The sequence below is a fragment of the Nerophis lumbriciformis genome, linkage group LG12 (assembly GCF_033978685.3).
Source record: "Nerophis lumbriciformis linkage group LG12, RoL_Nlum_v2.1, whole genome shotgun sequence".
Classification (NCBI taxonomy): domain Eukaryota; kingdom Metazoa; phylum Chordata; class Actinopteri; order Syngnathiformes; family Syngnathidae; genus Nerophis; species Nerophis lumbriciformis.
Genome location: NC_084559.2, coordinates 45,198,898 through 45,218,058, shown reverse-complemented (window position 1 = coordinate 45,218,058; position 19,161 = coordinate 45,198,898). Strand labels below are relative to the sequence as shown.

At 39.9% G+C, this 19,161-nt stretch overlaps 1 protein-coding gene across 1 annotated transcript in view; it reads right to left on the bottom strand.

The window, feature by feature from the left end:
* The window catches only part of LOC133623381 (uncharacterized), a 110,471-nt gene that overhangs the window by 46,024 nt on the left and 45,286 nt on the right, over positions 1-19,161 (bottom strand). The window contains exons 2-3 of the mRNA XM_061986635.2: positions 2,628-2,683; positions 2,425-2,537 (exon numbers count right to left, since the gene is read on the bottom strand). Coding sequence (XP_061842619.2) covers positions 2,425-2,537; positions 2,628-2,683 — 169 coding nt within the window. The remainder of the gene's footprint in view (positions 1-2,424; positions 2,538-2,627; positions 2,684-19,161) is intronic.

The window sequence follows — 19,161 nt, the reverse complement described above, 5'->3', positions numbered from 1 at the left end:
TTTTGCTTACCGACCTCGAAGCTATTTTATTTGGTACATGGTGAAATGATAAGTGTGACCAGTAGATGACAGTCACACATAAGAGATTCATGTAGACTGCAATATGGTGACAGTCACACACAAGAGATACGTGTGTACTGCAATATAACTCAAGTAAACAACGCCAACATTTTATATGTTCCATTGAAAATATAGAACATTACACACGGCGCTCAAAAATCCATCAAAATGTTTTAGTATGACTTTGGTAAGCTATGAAGCCACCACTTAAAGGATTGTACTGTGCTTGGACATAGACTGAGACTTCCTTTTTATTGTCATTCAAATTTGAACTTTACAGCACAGATAAGAATGAAATTTTGTTACACAAGCTCATGGTAGCGCAGGATAAAAAAGCAATAAGGTGCACATATAAATAAATAAATATATATAAATAATATATATAATATATATATAAAAATAAATAAATATATATAAATATATATAAATAAATAAATAGTTGCTTCAACATGCGAGTATTATTATGGTGTGTATATCAGGTAAGACATATTATCTGGCGTTTTGTTTCGCAATATTATGCAATAGCCACTTTTCTTACCTTCTGGTCTGTATTTGGGTTCTGCATAAGTCCTAAAAATTTGCGCCCGTCCGCCTTTGTAGTCCGTGGTGACACCATAGTCGATAAGCTTCTTCTCTTTCTCTATCTTCTTGTTATGGGACATTCATCCTCCGCTGTTGCCATTTCTAATATAAAGTAGTGTAAAGTTCTTACTTATGTCTGTCAGTAAACTCGCCATGAAATCACTAAAAACATACCGGTGTAGTGAGTTTACATTATTCACCCAAGGAACTTTAGTTATTGAAGAGTTCCAGTCGGACGGTTTTTCACAAGACACATTTCGGGCGTTGTTGTTGCATTAGTGAGCCACGGATGAGGAGATGCTGCTCTGTTATTGATTTATGTAAAGTCTGAATGTCATTAAAACAGTTAGCTCCATCTTTTGACATTTCTTCCACTCCCGTCCTTGCACGCTACACCGCTACAACAAAGATGACGGGGAGAAGACGCTGCTGAAGGTGAGCCACGTAAATAAGACCGCCCACAAAACGGCGCATCCTGAAGCGACTGTCAGAAAGCGGCTGGAGGATGATCTGTAAAACATAATCTATGCAACATTTTGACCAAAAAAACACCATTACATGTTATGTAGACCACAAGGAAATGTTTTACATTTAGAAAAAAATACAAATAGTATGACTTCTTTAATGTGCCCTATAATCCGGTGTGCCCTTTGTATGAAAAAGGATTGAAAATAGACCATTCATCGGCAGTGCGCCCTATGGTCCGGAAAATACAGTACTTCAATTATCTTTGACGGTGTCAATCTAACTCAACATTATCTCTGTTACCAATAGAAAAATATTGACAAATAAATACAAACACCCTTATACACTAACTATAAAATACGTGTACTAATAAATGTGTTTTTATTATTTAGAGGCACATTTTATATAATAAAAACACATTTATTAGTACACGTATTTTATAGTTAGTGTATAAGGGTGTTTTTGTTTTTGTTTTATTATTTAGAGGGGGCAGCACGGTGGCAGAAGGATTAGTGCGTCTGCCTCACAATACGAAGGTCCTGAGTAGTCGTGAGTTCAATCCCGGCCTCGGGATCTTTCTGTGTGGAGTTTGCATGTCCTCTCCGTGACTGCGTGGGTTCCCTCCGGGTACTCCGGCTTCCTCCCACCTCCAAAGACATGCACCTGGGGATAGGTTGATTGGCAACACTAAATTGGCCCTAGTGTGTGAATGTGAGTGTGAATGTTGTCTGTCTATCTGTGTTGGCCCTGTGATGAGGTGGCGACTTGTCCAGGGTGTACCCCGCCTTCCGCCCGATTGTAGCTGAGATAGGCTCCAGCGCCCCCCATGACCCCGAAGGGAATAAGCGCTAGAAATGGATGGATAGATTATTTAGAGGTCCATCCATCAATTAAATGTTACAAAATAATCTTAAAACAATTATATTCAAACTGTTTTATTTTTTTCATGAGTAGTATGACCAATTTATATATTTCATGATGTGTTTCATTATTTAGCTTTATTTCATAGATTTTTTAATGATGTAATGGTATTTCTATTTCTTTAAAACGTATGGAAATTGATCATCTTTGACCTGATTGGTGGGTTTGCAGTATGCCACATAACATAACTATTTAAGATTAAGTCATTATTTTTAGTTAAAGAAAAAAACTGATGATATAGCTTTTTTATCAAGCGGTATAAAATGGATGGATGGATGGATTTTATAAATGTATGTTGAACTTTATGCATGTTTGTATTCAAGTCGGAGCTATTGTCTGCGTATTAGTAACTTGTATAAGACAGAGTGATTATTTAACAAAGTGTGTGTGTCTTACCCATGCAATCATGACAATGCGGGGACCTCCTGTGTCTCCACTTCCCAGTCTGCACAGTCCATATTGTGGCTTGGATACATGGAACTTGCTGACCAACTCTGTAACACCGCCCACTTTTCACAGAAAAACACCAAAAATGTGCAAAACATGTAAGTACTTTACTTTAAATGGCATGACTGTTTTTGAGTTTTAGCCAAACTGACCTCCCGAGTCAGCTAGTTTCAGCTTGTTTGTCAGTCCTTCGTATACAAATAATGCCCTGTGGACACACAAAGACACACACAGAGGTCAGGATGTGAGACAAAAGACGCGACACACACATCTGTTGCGTTGACAGGTCAGATTGACAGCTAAAAAATTCAAATGAACAACAATTCGTCATCGCCGTCACATCCAACACTAAAAGGAAACATATGTTTTGTCAATCGTTGAGCATGCTGGACACACACTTTTTATGTCAAATGTATCTAAATGAAACGACTTGCACCTTTTTTTGCAGTGTGCACTTTACATGATGACAGTCAGAATGCAGTGTTTCTGTAGCTTCAAACATACATGAGTCCTATAAGTGACACGAATCAAGCTAAAGAGCAGTTTACACGAAAACCTAGTTATGACATATTGCAGGCGAAAACATGTTTGGATCACAACCTTTAGTATGTCATACTGCAGGTCAGAGGGGGATTGAGGCAACAAAACGTTCAAAAGGCATTAATGATGTGCGGATCAATAATGAAATATCTATACCGCCGATACCAAATCTTTATGCTATAATATTGGTTCTCAAATTAAAATATCAATACTTTTGGTACTTTAGTTATTTCCGATAATGTGTTTCATTAACAGGATATATATATATTAAAAGATTACAGTTGGTACAAAAGGCGGCTGCTAGACTTTTGACAAGAACAAGAAAGTTTGATCATATTACGCCTATACTGGCTCACCTGCACTGGCTTCCTGTGCACTTAAGATGCGACTTTAAGGTTTTACTACTTACGTATAAAATACTACACGGTCTAGCTCCAGCCTATCTTGCCGATTGCATTGTACCATATGTCCCGGCAAGAAATCTGCGTTCAAAGAACTCCGGCTTATTAGTGATTCCCAGAGCCCAAAAAAAGTCTGCGGGCTGTAGAGCGTTTTCTATTCGGGCTCCAGCACTATGGAATGCCCTCCCGGTAACAGTTAGAGATGCTACCTCAGTAAAAACATTTAAGTCCCATCTCAAAACTCATTTGTATACTCTAGCCTTTGAATAGCCCCCCTTTTTTAGACCAGTTGATCTGCCGTTTCTTTTCTTTTCTCCTCTGCTCCCCCCTATCCCTTATGGAAGGGGAGACACACAGATCCGGTGGCCATGGATGGGGTGCTGGCTGTCCGGGGTCGAGACCCGGGGTGGACCGCTCGCCTGTATATCGGTTGGGAACATCTCTGCGCTGCTGATGGTTTCCTGCTGACCCCACTGTGGACTGGACTCTTACTGTTATGCTGGATCCACTATGGACTGTACTCTCACAATATTATGTTAGACCCACTCGACATCCATTGCATTCGGTCTCCCTAGAGGGGGGGGGGTTACCCACATATGCGGTCCTCTCCAAGGTTTCTCATAGTCATTCACATCGACGTCCCACTGGGGTGAGTTTTTCCTTGCCCTTATGTGGGCTATACCGAGGATGTCGTTGTGGCTTGTGCAGCCCTTTGAGACACTTGTGATTTAGGGCTATATAATTAAACATTGATTGATTGATTGATTGATATATATATATATATATATATATATATATATATATATATATATATATATATATATGTGTATGAATGGATATATGTATATATTTATGTATGTTTATATATATATATATATATATATATATATATATATATATATATATATATATATATATATATATATATATATATATATATATATATATATATATATATATATATATATATATGTCTTAATAAGGTTATCCAAAAAATAGTGCTCGATACCGTAGTAGAGCGCAATATATGTATGTGTGGGAAAAAAAATCACAAGACTATTTCATCTCTACAGGCCTGTTTCATGAGGGGGGGTACCCTCAATCGTCAGGAGATTTTAATGGGAGCATTCGCATACCATGGTTTATATAGGGCACAGAGTGGGTGGGTACAGGCTGGCCTAGGGGCGTGGTGATTGGCTCATGTGTTACCTAGGAGGTGTTTCCGTCTATGGCGGCATGCTGTGACAATTTCGCTGCGCTTGTTGAGGGATGACAGGTCTGGACGGTAAATAATAAACAGTTTCTCTTTCAAGCATAGGTTGCATCTTTTATTACCACTATTGTAAGGTGTGCTGGATGCAAGAATTTGCCATGTTATTGAATATTCAACATTATTGTCTTTGAGGTCCCAAATGTGTTTGCTGAGTTCTGTGGTATTTCGCAGGTTTTTGTTCCTGAAAGAAGCCTTGTGATTGTTCCATCTGGTTTTGAATTCTCCCTCGGTTAATCCTACATATGTGTCGGATGTGTTAATGTCCTTGCGTATTACCTTAGATTGGTAGACAACTGATGTTTGTAAGCACCCCCCGTTGAGAGGGCAATCAGGTTTCTTTCGACAGTTACAGCCTTTGGAGTCGCTCTGTCTGGGGGCCGACGGCTCATTTGCAATTGTTTTGTTGTGGTTTGAGATGATTTGTCGTATATTGTTCATGCAGCTGTAGCTCAATTTAATGTTGTTCTTGTTGAATACTTTTCTGACAACACCCTAAGAAAAGTATTCAACAAGAACAACATTAAATTGAGCTACAGCTGCATGAACAATATACGACAAATCATCTCAAACCACAACAAAACAATTGCAAATGAGCCGTCGGCCCCCAGACAGAGCGACTCCAAAGGCTGTAACTGTCGAAAGAAACCTGATTGCCCTCTCAACGAAATAGTCTTGTGATTTTTTTTCCCACACATACATATATATATATATATATATATATATATATATATATATATATATATATAGTTAACAATAGTTTAGTACCGGTACCGGTACCAACATGTATTTTGATACTTTTCGGTACTTTTCTAAATAAGGGGGACCACAAAAAATGGCTTTATTGTCTTTATTTTAACAAAAAATCTTACGGTGCATTAAACATATGTTTCTTATTGCAATTTTGTCCTTAAATAAAATAGTGAACATAATAGACAACTTTAGTAGTAAGTAAACAAACAAAGCCTCCTAATTAGTTCCAAATTGTCCCTTTCAGGGTTGCGGGGGGCGCTGGAGCCTATATCAGCTAGCAATTGCAATAAAACAGTCATTGCAAACTTACATTACACAAATTAAAATGATTTACTCAGTAATATAAAACCGCAAGTGTATGTATCCTTTTATATAAGGCTATTTGGAGACACTACGTAAGGAGTTGAAAGTAAAAAAAAAGGTAAGGTATTAAGTGCTGAACAACGCCAATAATTTGTTTCGCCCTGTGATTTAATATTGTTTGATTATGATTCCCCAAGAGCGGCAACATTTGAAATACACTACTTTCCAAAATATTACCCTTCACTTTAGGTAAATTTGCATATCGGATCGGTATCGCCGATTCTACCCTGAATTTTACTCGGTATTGGATCAGAAAAACGGTATCGCACATACTAAAACGCATACAAAATAAGTAAAACCACTGTTTTTCTTTTTCAAATAAAACATTTTTTTTAAAACATCGTTCACCAACTCCTGATTTATTTCCGTGACCCAGCAGAGAGACGGAGCGTCAGGCCTTGACACACCTCTGTCTGTGTATGTGTGAATAAATGTGTTCATCGGGTAATCTTCCTGTACCTAGCACATGAATCTAAACTGATTCATTTTGAGTTAAACGATCATTGGAATGCACGCGTGTCTGCGTCTGACTGTGTGTCTGTACATTTTTCCCTCTTGACTCCTGAGGGAATGTCAACAACATCTGGAGCTGGGTCGTGAGTGCACGGGGCCACCAGCAGCTATTACGACAGGCCAAAGGTGAAGGAGCTGTGTGTGTGTGTGTGTGTGTGTGCGTGTGTGCGTGTGTGTGCGTGTGTGTGTGTGTGTGTGTGTTAGTTTCTGTGCGTGTGTGTGCATGACAAGGTATTTGTGTTAAATACTTTCCATCACTGCGTCAAAACTACAGACTGTATTTCCGTCAGAAATTAAGAGCCTGTTCTACTAAAAGAGTGCGTGTATTAAAGCATGTGCAAACGTGATAGCACACGCAAAGCTGATCTACTAAACGTGTGCGCACTGGCATGCAAAACAGGCAATGACATAAATGCTGCTAAAAGCAGCTGTTTTGAAGCAGGTCTGAATCGATCATTAGTGTGCAGGTGTACCTAATGTTGTGACCGGGTGAATCTTTATACCCGGCAATGTTTATGAAGTTTATTTTCGCCCATTTCTGGAAAAAAAAAACCCACTGGTGACAACTTCAAGATATACAGGTAAAAGCCAGTAAATTAGAATATTTTGAAAAACTTGATTTATTTCAGTAATTGCATTCAAAAGGTGTAACTTGTACATTATATTTATTCATTGCACACAGACTGATGCATTCAAATGTTTATTTCATTTAATTTTGATGATTTGAAGTGGCAACAAATGAAAATCCAAAATTCCGTGTGTCACAAAATTAGAATATTACTTAAGGCTAATACAAAAAAGGGATTTTTAGAAATGTTGGCCAACTGAAAAGTATAAAAATGAAAAATATGAGCATGTACAATACTCAATACTTGGTTGGAGCTCCTTTTGTCTCAATTACTGCGTTAATGCGGCGTGGCATGGAGTCGATGAGTTTCTGGCACTGCTCAGGTGTTATGAGAGCCCAGGTTGCTCTGATAGTGGCCTTCAACTCTTCTGCGTTTTTGGGTCTGGCATTCTGCATCTTCCTTTTCACAATACCCCACAGATTTTCTATGGGGCTAAGGTCAGGGGAGTTGGCGGGCCAATTTAGAACAGAAATACCATGGTCCGTAAACCAGGCACGGGTAGATTTTGCGCTGTGTGCAGGCGCCAAGTCCTGTTGGAACTTGAAATCTCCATCTCCATAGAGCAGGTCAGCAGCAGGAAGCATGAAGTGCTCTAAAACTTGCTGGTAGACGGCTGCGTTGACCCTGGATCTCAGGAAACAGAGTGGACCGACACCAGCAGATGACATGCCACCCCAAACCATCACCCAACCATGCAAATGTTGCATTTCCTTTGGAAATCGAGGTCCCAGAGTCTGGAGGAAGACAGGAGAGGCACAGGATCCACGTTGCCTGAAGTCTAGTGTAAAGTTTCCACCATCAGTGATGGTTTGGGGTGCCATGTCATCTGCTGGTGTCGGTCCACTCTGTTTCCTGAGATCCAGGGTCAACGCAGCCGTCTACCAGCAAGTTTTAGAGCACTTCATGCTTCCTGCTGCTGACCTGCTCTATGGAGATGGAGATTTCAAGTTCCAACAGGACTTGGCGCCTGCACACAGCGCAAAATCTACCCGTGCCTGGTTTACGGACCATGGTATTTCTGTTCTAAATTGGCCCGCCAACTCCCCTGACCTTAGCCCCATAGAAAATCTGTGGGGTATTGTGAAAAGGAAGATGCAGAATGCCAGACCCAAAAACGCAGAAGAGTTGAAGGCCACTATCAGAGCAACCTGGGCTCTCATAACACCTGAGCAGTGCCAGAAACTCATCGACTCCATGCCACGCCGCATTAACGCAGTAATTGAGGCAAAAGGAGCTCCAACCAAGTATTGAGTATTGTACATGCTCATATTTTTCATTTTCATACCTTTCAGTTGGCCAACATTTCTAAAAATCCCTTTTTTGTATTAGCCTTAAGTAATATTCTAATTTTGTGACACACGGAATTTTGGATTTTCATTTGTTGCCACTTCAAATCATCAAAATTAAATGAAATAAACATTTGAATGCATCAGTCTGTGTGCAATGAATAAATATAATGTACAAGTTACACCTTTTGAATGCAATTACTGAAATAAATCAAGTTTTTCAAAATATTCTAATTTACTGGCTTTTACCTGTATATTTAAACAGTGGACATTTTCAAAGTATAAATAATGATACTTTTGGAGAGGGTGGGCCGTGGTTTCATTTGCAATCTGGGAAGGCGTGAAGAATGGAACATCCTGCAGACATACTCCAAAAACAAGTAATAAAAGTGACTGTGGAGCAGGATTTATGCAAAATTTACACCAAAGCATAGCCAATACATATGATCCAGACCACAAGGATGTGTTTTACATGTAGATTAAAAATAATTATAGGTCCCTTTTAAGCTGGATAATGTTGACTGGAGGAGCCGTGCTGCAGCAAAAGACTTCACGGATGCAGCTCAACTTCCCAAAGATGTCATGTTGTTCTTCTTTACAACATCACACACCAGCTGAGACTGAACTGAGTCAACAGTTCCACTGCTGGTTGTAACCAAACAGTGCATCTACCTCTGCATGCCCTTTCAAATGTCGGTTACTCTGTTGTTTACGATGAACTCATCAGATGACATTTATCCATGAAAATGTGGAAAAGCTTGGTGAAGAAGCAACTTGAAGGACATTCCATGGAAGTCCGCTCTCCTATATATCAATAAAGTACATTATTATTTCTAAACATTTCTTTCTTAAAAAAAAAATGTCTCATGTTAAAATTGTTTTTTGGGGGGGAACCAACTCCATCCAACTCGTAGTATTACTGCTGTCTGAGCTGCTTTCTTGTTACCATCATTAGAACATTGCTTCTGTTGCTGCTGTGTTATGTAATGTACATATTAGGGTTCTACGGTATATCGGTACTTGTATAGTACCGAGATACTAATAAATCATATTTAGTACTATATCGCCTCCAAAAATGACCAGTCCCTGCCCCCCTTTTTATTTAACGGGCATGACGGCGCGTCGTCGTCACGTCGTGACATTGCTGGTTTTACGAGCGGAGGAGCATGTTCGGCAGTGCACAATCACTGAGTACTTACAAGCAGACACAGTGTGTAGACAGAAAAAGGAGAATGGACACATTTTGGCCTAAAAACTTAAGATAAAGGTGAAGTTATAACACTGAAACGCCCTCAGGAAGAGGTGCTTTAAGACATGGCTAGCAAGCTTGCAACTAATGTCCAGCCGCAATCTGCATTGTTCTAGCTACTTCTAAATCACAAATCTTCGCCTCCATGGCAACAAATAAAGTAAGTTTCTTACAAGTATCATCCCTGCAGGACGAGGAATAGCTAAACATGCTTCACTACACACCGTAGAAGGATACAACAGCTCACCGGCGTCACAAAGTAAACAAATGCCATGGGTGGATCTACACCTGACATCCACTATAATGATACCAAGTACAAAAGCGTATCTAGTCAATATTACTATCAATACATCAATATTTTTAGCATCACAAAATCTTTTTTCCTTTTTTTAAATTCATATTATGTTTATAAACTCAGGAAATATGTCCCTGGACACATGAGGACTTAAATCATGACCAGTGTATGATCCTGTAACTACTTGGTACCGGATTGATACCTAAATTTGTGGTATCATCCAAAACTAATGTAAAGTATGAAACAACAGAAGAATAAGTGATCAAAACATTTTAACAGAAGTGTAGATAGAACATGTTGAAACTGAAAATAAGCAGATATTAACAGTAAATAATAGATATGAGAAATGACACAATATGTTACTGCATACGTCAGCAGACTAATTAGATTTTTTGTTAAAATAAAGCCAATAATGCAATTTTTGGTGATTCGCTTTATTTAGAAAAATATCGAAAAGTATATTAGTACTGGTACCGGTACCAATATATTGGTATCGGGACAACCCTAGTACATATGTGTGTATAAATGACTGTGTCGTGTGTTAGGTATTCCTGTTCACCCTTTCATGCACTCCAAAATCATTAGTAAAGTTAAAAAGTGTAATTATTATGTAAAACTAGTTTTCAAATGCCTCTTTAAAGGTATTGTCCGCTTCCAACTGATACACTTTCTCTTTGCACTTAAGGTAAATAAAAGGCCACGCTATAGTTAAAAGGTCTATTCAGGTGTACTGGAGAGGAGGCTACGCCGGATAGTCGAACCTCGGATTCAGGAGGAACAGTGTGGTTTTCGTCCTGGTCGTGGAACTGTGGACCAGCTCTATACTCTCGGCAGGGTCCTTGAGGGTGCATGGGAGTTTGCCCAACCAGTCTACATGTGCTTTGTGGACTTGGAGAAGGCATTCGACCGTGTCCCTCGGGAAGTCCTGTGGGGAGTGCTCAGAGAGTATGGGGTTTCGGACTGTCTGATTGTGGCGGTCCGCTCCCTGTATGATCAGTGTCAGAGCTTGGTTCGCATTGCCGGCAGTAAGTCGGACACGTTTACGGTGAGGGTTGGACTCCGCCAAGGCTGCCCTTTGTCACCGATTCTGTTCATAACTTTTATGGACAGAATTTCTAGGCGCAGTCAAGGCGTTGAGGGGATCCGGGTTGGTGGCTGCAGGATTAGGTCTCTGCTTTTTGCAGATGATTTGGTCCTGATGGCTTCATCTGGCCAGGATCTTCAGCTCTCACTGGAACGGTTCGCAGCTGAGTGTGAAGCGACTGGGATGAGAATCAGCACCTCCAAGTCCGAGTCCATGGTTCTCGCCCGGAAAAGGGTGGAGTGCCATCTCCGGGTTGGGGAGGAGATCTTGCCCCAAGTGGAGGAGTTCAAGTACCTCGGAATCTTGTTCACGAGTGAGGGAAGAGTGGATCGTGAGATCGACAGGCGGATCGGTGCGGCGTCTTCAGTAATGCGGACGCTGTATCGATCCGTTGTGGTGAAGAAGGAGCTGAGCCGGAAGGCAAAGCTCTCAATTTACCGGTCGATCTACGTTCCCATCCTCACCTATGGTCATGAGCTTTGGGTTATGACCGAAAGGACAGGATCACGGGTACAAGCGGCCGAAATGAGTTTCCTCCGCCGGGTGGCGGGGCTCTCCCTTAGAGATAGGGTGAGAAGCTCTGTCATCCGGGGGGAGCTCAAAGTAAAGCCGCTGCTCCTCCACATCGAGAGGAGCCAGATGAGGTGGTTCGGGCATCTGGTCAGGATGCCACCCGAGCGCCTCCCTAAGGAGGTGTTTAGGGCATGTCCGACCGGTAGGAGGCCACGAGGAAGACCCAGGACACGTTGGGAAGACTATGTCTCCCGGCTGGCCTGGGAACGCCTCGGGATCCCCCGGGAGGAGCTGGACGAAGTGGCTGGGGAGAGGGAAGTCTGGGCTTCCCTGCTTAGGCTGCTGCCCCCGCGACCCGACCTCGGATAAGCGGAAGAAGATGGATGGATGGATGGATATAGTTAAAACATTTATAACATCATGCATTTTCCTCATATTATTCTTCAGACCACATGAAAATAAGCTCCCTAGAGACTGTGAGAAGTAAACAGTTACTTGTCTGTCAGAGACCCTGCATAAGCGACAACACTGCTATTTATAATACTAAAGTTATTATATAACTTGAGGACATAAAATATTATTTGAGACGCAGCAGCATTCATGTCTATTGATTCACACAATAACAGCTCACAAAAGAGCCAGCCTAATTACCATCCTGATATAAAAGGTCAGTGTGAGCACAATAAACAAAGGCTGGGCAAAGTCAATCTGTGTGTGTGTGTGTGTGTGTGTGTGTGTGTGTGTGTGTGTGTGTGTGTGTGTGTGTGTGTGTGTGTGTGTGTGTGTGTGTGTGTGTGTGTGTGTGTGTGTGTGTGTGTGTTCTAAGGACACAACTATCATATTGTTTGCCCTGCTGAACACACTGCAGGCACAGAACAAAAAGAGGCAGGTCACTTCTCCCCGACTTTTTTGTTTGACGACACTTGTATTTGTTAATATTTACTTAGTACACCGATTTTTTTTTAGAGCAGGTTAGCACTATTGTATTTGTACACAACAGCACTGCAATTCATCTTGCCTCGATGACTGGTCCTATTTTATGGAATGTCCTCAAGACAGATGTTGATTCATTCTATTGCATGTTGTGAAGTCTAAAATTGTGTGGTGCTGCCCAATAGTTGAATCAAGAGACGACCCGGTTATGGAATTAAGAACGGAAAAATGTTATGTTGGTAAAGAGATGCCGGTAAATATTCTCATTCATGCAGGTCAACAGCTGCTATTTTGCAACACAAAACAGCGAAAACCTGAAATAGGATGAAAAACATCCTTGATTAGACATGTTCTCACTTTTAGAGGGTAAATACCATAATTTTTCGGACTATAAGGTGCGCCTAATGTACGGAATTAGTTTGGTTGTGCTTACAGAACTTGAAGCTATTTTATTTGGTACATGGTGAAATGATAAGTGTGCAGTCACACATAAGACATACGTGTAGACTGCCATATGATGGCAGTCACACATAAGAGATATGTGTGGACTCAAGTAAACAACACCAAAATTGTATATGTACCATTGAAAATATAGAACATTAAACACGGCGCTCAAAAATCTATGACTTTGGTAAGCTATGAAGCCAAACCGCTTGATGGGACTCAGTGGCCTCGTGGTTAAAGTGTCTGCCCTGAGATCAGTAATGTCCTGAGTTCAAACCCCAGCCGATCCATACCAAAGACTATAAAAATGGGACCCATTACCTCCCTGCTTGGCACTCAGCATCAAGGGTTGGAATTGGGGGTTAAATCACCAAAAATGATTCCCGGGCGTGGGGAATCAGGGGTTGAACAAGGGGATGTCAAATGCAGAGGACAAATTTCACCACACCTAGTGTGTGTGACAATCATTGGTACTTTAACTTAACATAATTGTACTGTGTCTAGTATGTTCACAAATTTACCATCTGCCACTGTGCTGTGGGCAGCACGGTGGAAGAGGGGTTAGTGTGTCTGCCTCACAATACGAAGGTCCCGAGTAGTCTTGGTTTCAATCCCAGGCTCGGGATCTTTAAGTGTGGAGTTTGCATGTTCTCCCCGGGACTGCGTGGGTTCCCTCCGGGTACTCCGGCTTCCTCCCACCTCCAAAGACATGCACCTGGGGATAGGTTGATTGGCAACACTAAATTGGCCCTAGTGTGTGAATGTGAGTGTGAATGTTGTCTGTCTATCTGTATTGGCCCTGCGATGAGGTGGCGACTTGTCCAGGGTGTACACCGCCTTCCGCCCTATTGTAGCTGAGATAGGCTCCAAAGGGAAAAAGCGGTAGAAAATGGATGGATGGATGGAGTGTACTGTGTTTCAACATATGAATATTATTATGGTGTGTGTATAAGGTGACACATATTATCTGGTGATTTGCTTCGCAATATTATGCAAAAGCAACTTTTCTGTTTACCTTCTGGTACCTGCTGATCTGTATTTGGGATCTGCATAAGTCCTGAAAAAGTGTGCTCTTCCGCCTTTGTAGTCTGTGCCGACACCGTAGTCAATAAGCTTCTTCTTTTTCTCTATCTTCTTGATATGGGACATTCACCCTCTGCTGTTGCCATTTCTAATATAACGTAGTTTAAAGTTATTACTTATATATGTCAGTAAACTCGCCATGAAAGCGCTAAAACATACCGGTGTAGTGAGTTTACAGTATTCACCCAAGGAACTTTAGTTATTAGAGAGTTCCGGTCGGACAGTTTTTCACGGGACACACTTCCGGCGTTGTTGTTGCACTAGTGAGCCACGAATGAGGAGATGCTGCCTCGTTATTGATTGAAGTAAAGTCTGAATGTCATTAAAACATGACAGTTAGCTCCATCTTTTGACACTTTTTTCCACTCCTGTCCTTGCACGCTACACCGCTACAACAAAGATGATGGAGACAAGCTGCTGCCGAAGGTGAGCCACGTAAATAAGACCGCCCACAAAACGGCGCATGCCGAAGCAACTGTCAGAAAGCGACTTGAAGATGATCTGTAAAACAATCTATGCAACATTTTGACAAAGAACCACCATCACATGTTATGTAGACCACAAGGAAGTGTTTTACATTTTTGAAAAAAATCATAATATGACCCCTTTAATGCGCCTTATAATCCGATGCACCTTTTGTATGAAAAAGACCTGAATAGTCCCGCTCATCGGTAGTACGCCTTATAATCCGGTGCGCCCTATGGTCCAAAAAATACGGTATGTCGTGGGTTCTAGGACAATCTGAAGCTCGATCTTGACAGCCATTAGTCAACTTGGCACTCACTTTACAGAATGTAGACAATGCGTGATCATTCTTTGGGCATTAACCAAAGTCAAGTAAGTGCCATACAATTTAATGAGACTACATTCTCTGGGGGTCTTTAGCATTAGAAATAAGCTTAACTAATCTCATGTTTCCACAGATCAGTCATAAAAAAAACACAACACACATCTACATTAGTCTAGAGTTAGGACTCAAATCCACTTTTACTGATCTTTCTCAGCTCGAGACATTCCAAAAGGTCGCGACTGACATGCAGTCGTGGTCAGTCATGGTCAGAGGTCAGCGTGCGTCTGGGGGAGTCTTAAATCCACGTGCAAATTCTCCGCCCACACCAAACAAGCTCGCACATGAAGGCACAAAGTTGACGTGGAGACTAAACCATAAGAGTAAGGTCTGAGGGTATTTATCTTACAGGACTCGCTTGGGTGGAAGCTTTGGCTCTGGCTCTAATTAATCTCCCTGAGCGTGCATCCCTTTTGAAGGAATCCTCCACACGAGTACAATCTTTAGCCATGTAGAGACTGAGACGTAGATGTGGCACAGATCTCTGATCAGTTTAAAAAGGCAAATATTAGCCATGATCCCGATCAACATCTTTGTTATCATTATTTTATCAGTTTCCTTGCTTTTACTGTAATGTGTCATGAAACCTTTGTTAGATTTTCTGGGGAAAATGTAGCTTTAAACAAATCTGTCATTATGGGTTTTGTCTATTGTTGTAGGTATAAAACATCCTAAACAGTGTTTCTTCCCTGCGTGTCTATTAGGGTTGTACGGTATACCAATACTAATAAAGTACCACGGTACTAATTAGTTGAAAAAAACGGTACTATACTTTTATAATATATTTTTTTTTTCCAAACATACATTAAACATCGTGGCGCATGTTGAGCGACACACATGCCCAAAGTACTCACAAACATGGAGATAGAATAGAGAGAATAGACAAATTTCGGCTAAAAACTGACGATAAAGTTGAAGCTATAAACACTTAAGCGCTGTTCTGGAACAGGTGCTTTAAAAGCCGTTCTGGAACAGGTGCTTTAAAACATAGCTATCTAGCCGCTAACGTCCATCCGCAGTCTGCAGTGTTTTAGCTACTTCTACATCACTAATCGTCACCTCCATGGCAACAAATAAACTATGTTTCTTACATGTATCATCCCTAGAGGACTAGGAATAGCTAAACATGCTTCACTACACACTGTAGGAGGACACAATAGCTTACCGCTAACGGCAAGCTTGTGCTCCTGAATGTACAAACCCCGTTTCCATATGAGTTGGAAAATTGTGTAATTTTGATTTAAATATAAACGGAATACAATGATTTGCAAATCATTTTCAACCCATATTCAGTTGAATATGCTACAAAGACAACATATTTGATGTTCAAACTGATAAACTTTTTTTTTTTTTTGCAAATAATCATTAACTGTAGAATTTGATGCCAGCAACACGTGACAAAGACGTTGGGAAAGGGGGCAATAAATACTGATAAAGTTGAGGAATGCTCATCAAACACTTATTTGGAACATCCCACAGGTGAACAGGCTGAAAGGTACATACAGGTTTTGGAACAACATATGCTGCCATCTTTTTCATGGACGCCCCTGCTTATTTCAGCAAGACAATGCCAAGCCACATTCAGCAAATGATTGTATTCCGTTTATATTTACATCTAACACAATTTCCCAACTCATATGGAAACGGGGTTTGTAAACAAATGCCATGGGTAAATCTACACAGACATAGACTGTAATGATACCAAGTACGAGAGCCGTATATAGTCGATACTCCCCTGATAACATCTTTATTTTTAATTATCACAAAATCTGCTGTCTTTTTTATTATTTATAAACCCAGGAAATACGTCTTTGGACACATAAGAACCTAAATTATGACCAAGGTATGACCCTGTAACTATTTGGTATTGAAGTAATACCAACATTTGTAGTATCCCTCAAAACGTATGTAAAGTATCAAACAACAGACAAACAAGTGATTATTACATTTTAACAGAAGTGTAGATAAAACAAGTAAGTAAGCAGATATTAACAGTAGATGAACAAGTAGATTAACAATCCATTTTTTACCGCTTGTCCCTCTTAATTTTGACAAAATAATAAAATGGAAAAGGACACTACGTTACTGCATACGTCAGCAGACTAATTAGGAGCCTTTGTTTGCTTACTAAAAGACAAGTTGTCTAGAATGTTCACGTTCCTATTAATGCCAAAATTGTTATTTGATTGCAATAAGAAACATGTTTAATGTATCATAGGATTTTCTGTTAAAATAAAGCCAATAATGACATTTTTTTTTGGTCCCCTTTATTTAGAAAAGTATCGAAAAGCATCCAAATACATTGTGGTACCAGTACCAAAATATTGTTATCGGTACAACCCTTGTGTCTATATTACAATACCAATGAATTACCCCTGCTGTGTACTTCTAAAGCAGCCTGCTTGAACAAAAATGTGCAGAAGCAGACGTGACAAAGCAAGAAACACGCAAGTCAGACCCGACTCACTTTTGCTATGTTGCTTTCCTTAATGGGAAAAAATGAGTCATTTCTGTAATGCGGCCATGCAGCTTTAAACTGGGCCAGCTCCAATATGACTTCAGAAGAGGGAGGAGCTCAAGGGAGGAGAACACCATGATGTCATGCTCTCAGCATTGATAAATGAAACCTCTGCATGCAGGGCTACTACTGCCAAACCCCTCGGTGCAAATAAACGAGAAAAAGGAACATCAACAGTCCCAAGCTCATGTGCACACACAGTATAATGCAAGCTAGTAACAATGATGAGAGCCTTGCAATACTTAACTGTATCACCTGGCGTTTGTCTTGACGTGTTATTACGAAATAACCTATTAGCATGATTTATCTGATTAAAAGTTGTATTGCAATTAACACATCTGCAGTGCGGTATGACTAAAAATAAATAATAACACATCATTTCAGTCAGTTTTATCAAGTAGTGTTACCATTTATACAAATGCATCAACTCTGAGTTGGTAAAAGTTTGTGCATTATGGAAGTAGAATTGTCTCACATCAACGTATATATATATATATATATCAATATGATATTAATGCATATGCATATATTAATAAATATACAAATACAAATGTGATATACAAATAAAAAAAATAATTTGTGTAAATAAACGCATATTTGTAAATATGTTTTTGAGATTTGAATATATATACAAATAAAATGTATAAATCTAAAAATGTGACATACAAATAAATCAAAAATGTGTATAAATAAACGTGTATTTGTAAATATATTTTTGAGATTTGAATATAATGTTACGATCCGCTGCACGGATCATAGTTTGTTTATGTTTCTCGTCACATATGTTTTCAGCACATTTGATTTTGTTTGTGTTCAGTTGCCATGTCAGCTGATTACTTTCACCTGCCTCTGGTTAGTGTTCGGGACGCGCACCTGTTGCCCGGGCACTAATCAGAGGGCTATTTAGTCTTTGCTCTGGCCTCACTCGGTCTGGCTTCGTAGTTTGTTCCCATACAACTGATAACGACAACTTAGATTCCCGCTAGCTTTTCACGCTATGCCATTTTGCCTGCTAGCTCCCACGCTAGTCCTTTTGTTTTTGCCTTTTGCTATTTGCACGTCTTTTGTTTGTTCACCGAATGATTTATATTGTAAATAAATAATTTTCCTACCTGCAAGCTGTGTCCGAAGCCGTCTGCATCCTTGGGAGAACCACACCCGCATCACTATGCGACCAAGTCGTTTCATATAAATATGCTTGATTTTGTATTTGTATTTGTATTCAATTTGCATATGTGGATCACTTTTTTTTGCTTTTGTGACGATCAAATCCTCCCACAAACCAGACGCACACATAAATGTGACCTGCACACTCCCCTGAACAACCAGCAGTGGGCAATTTATACACATCAACCCTGTATATAATCTGATTTAAAAATGCAATTGTTTGACATTGATGGAATCAGCTGCATGAAATTATATTCATGGTCAACGACGCTTTGAATTCTTGCTCTGCACAAATAAAGCGACGCCTCATGTGAATACTCTGAAATCCATTTTTCACTACGACAGGAAAATCGTTCAAGATTAACGGTATTATTGATCGATGTGTGCCAACAAGGGAAGGAATGAAAGCTGTGTGGTTTATGTCAACTGCTGATTGATTAACTGTACTTGAAAATAAAGACTTGAGAAAATTGATGTTTGTCTTTACCATTTTTGGTACTGTAACTTCAACAAATTGTTTATAATACATCTTGTAAGAAATGCTATAGAATATAGGCAATGATAATAATAAAAAATATGAATAATTATGTGCATTGGAAAAACTGAATGTTACCTTATCACAACAACAAACGTGATATTAATTTAAATAGAAATATATGTATTTAGGCAATTGTATACATTTTTCTGGTCACAGAATTTTTAATTTCAAAGTTTTTTCCAATTGTTCTAAATAGTGTTGGAACCAAAATACACTTTTAAATATGCGTAGCTAACTTGCGTCCTACTTGTTTTTAAAGT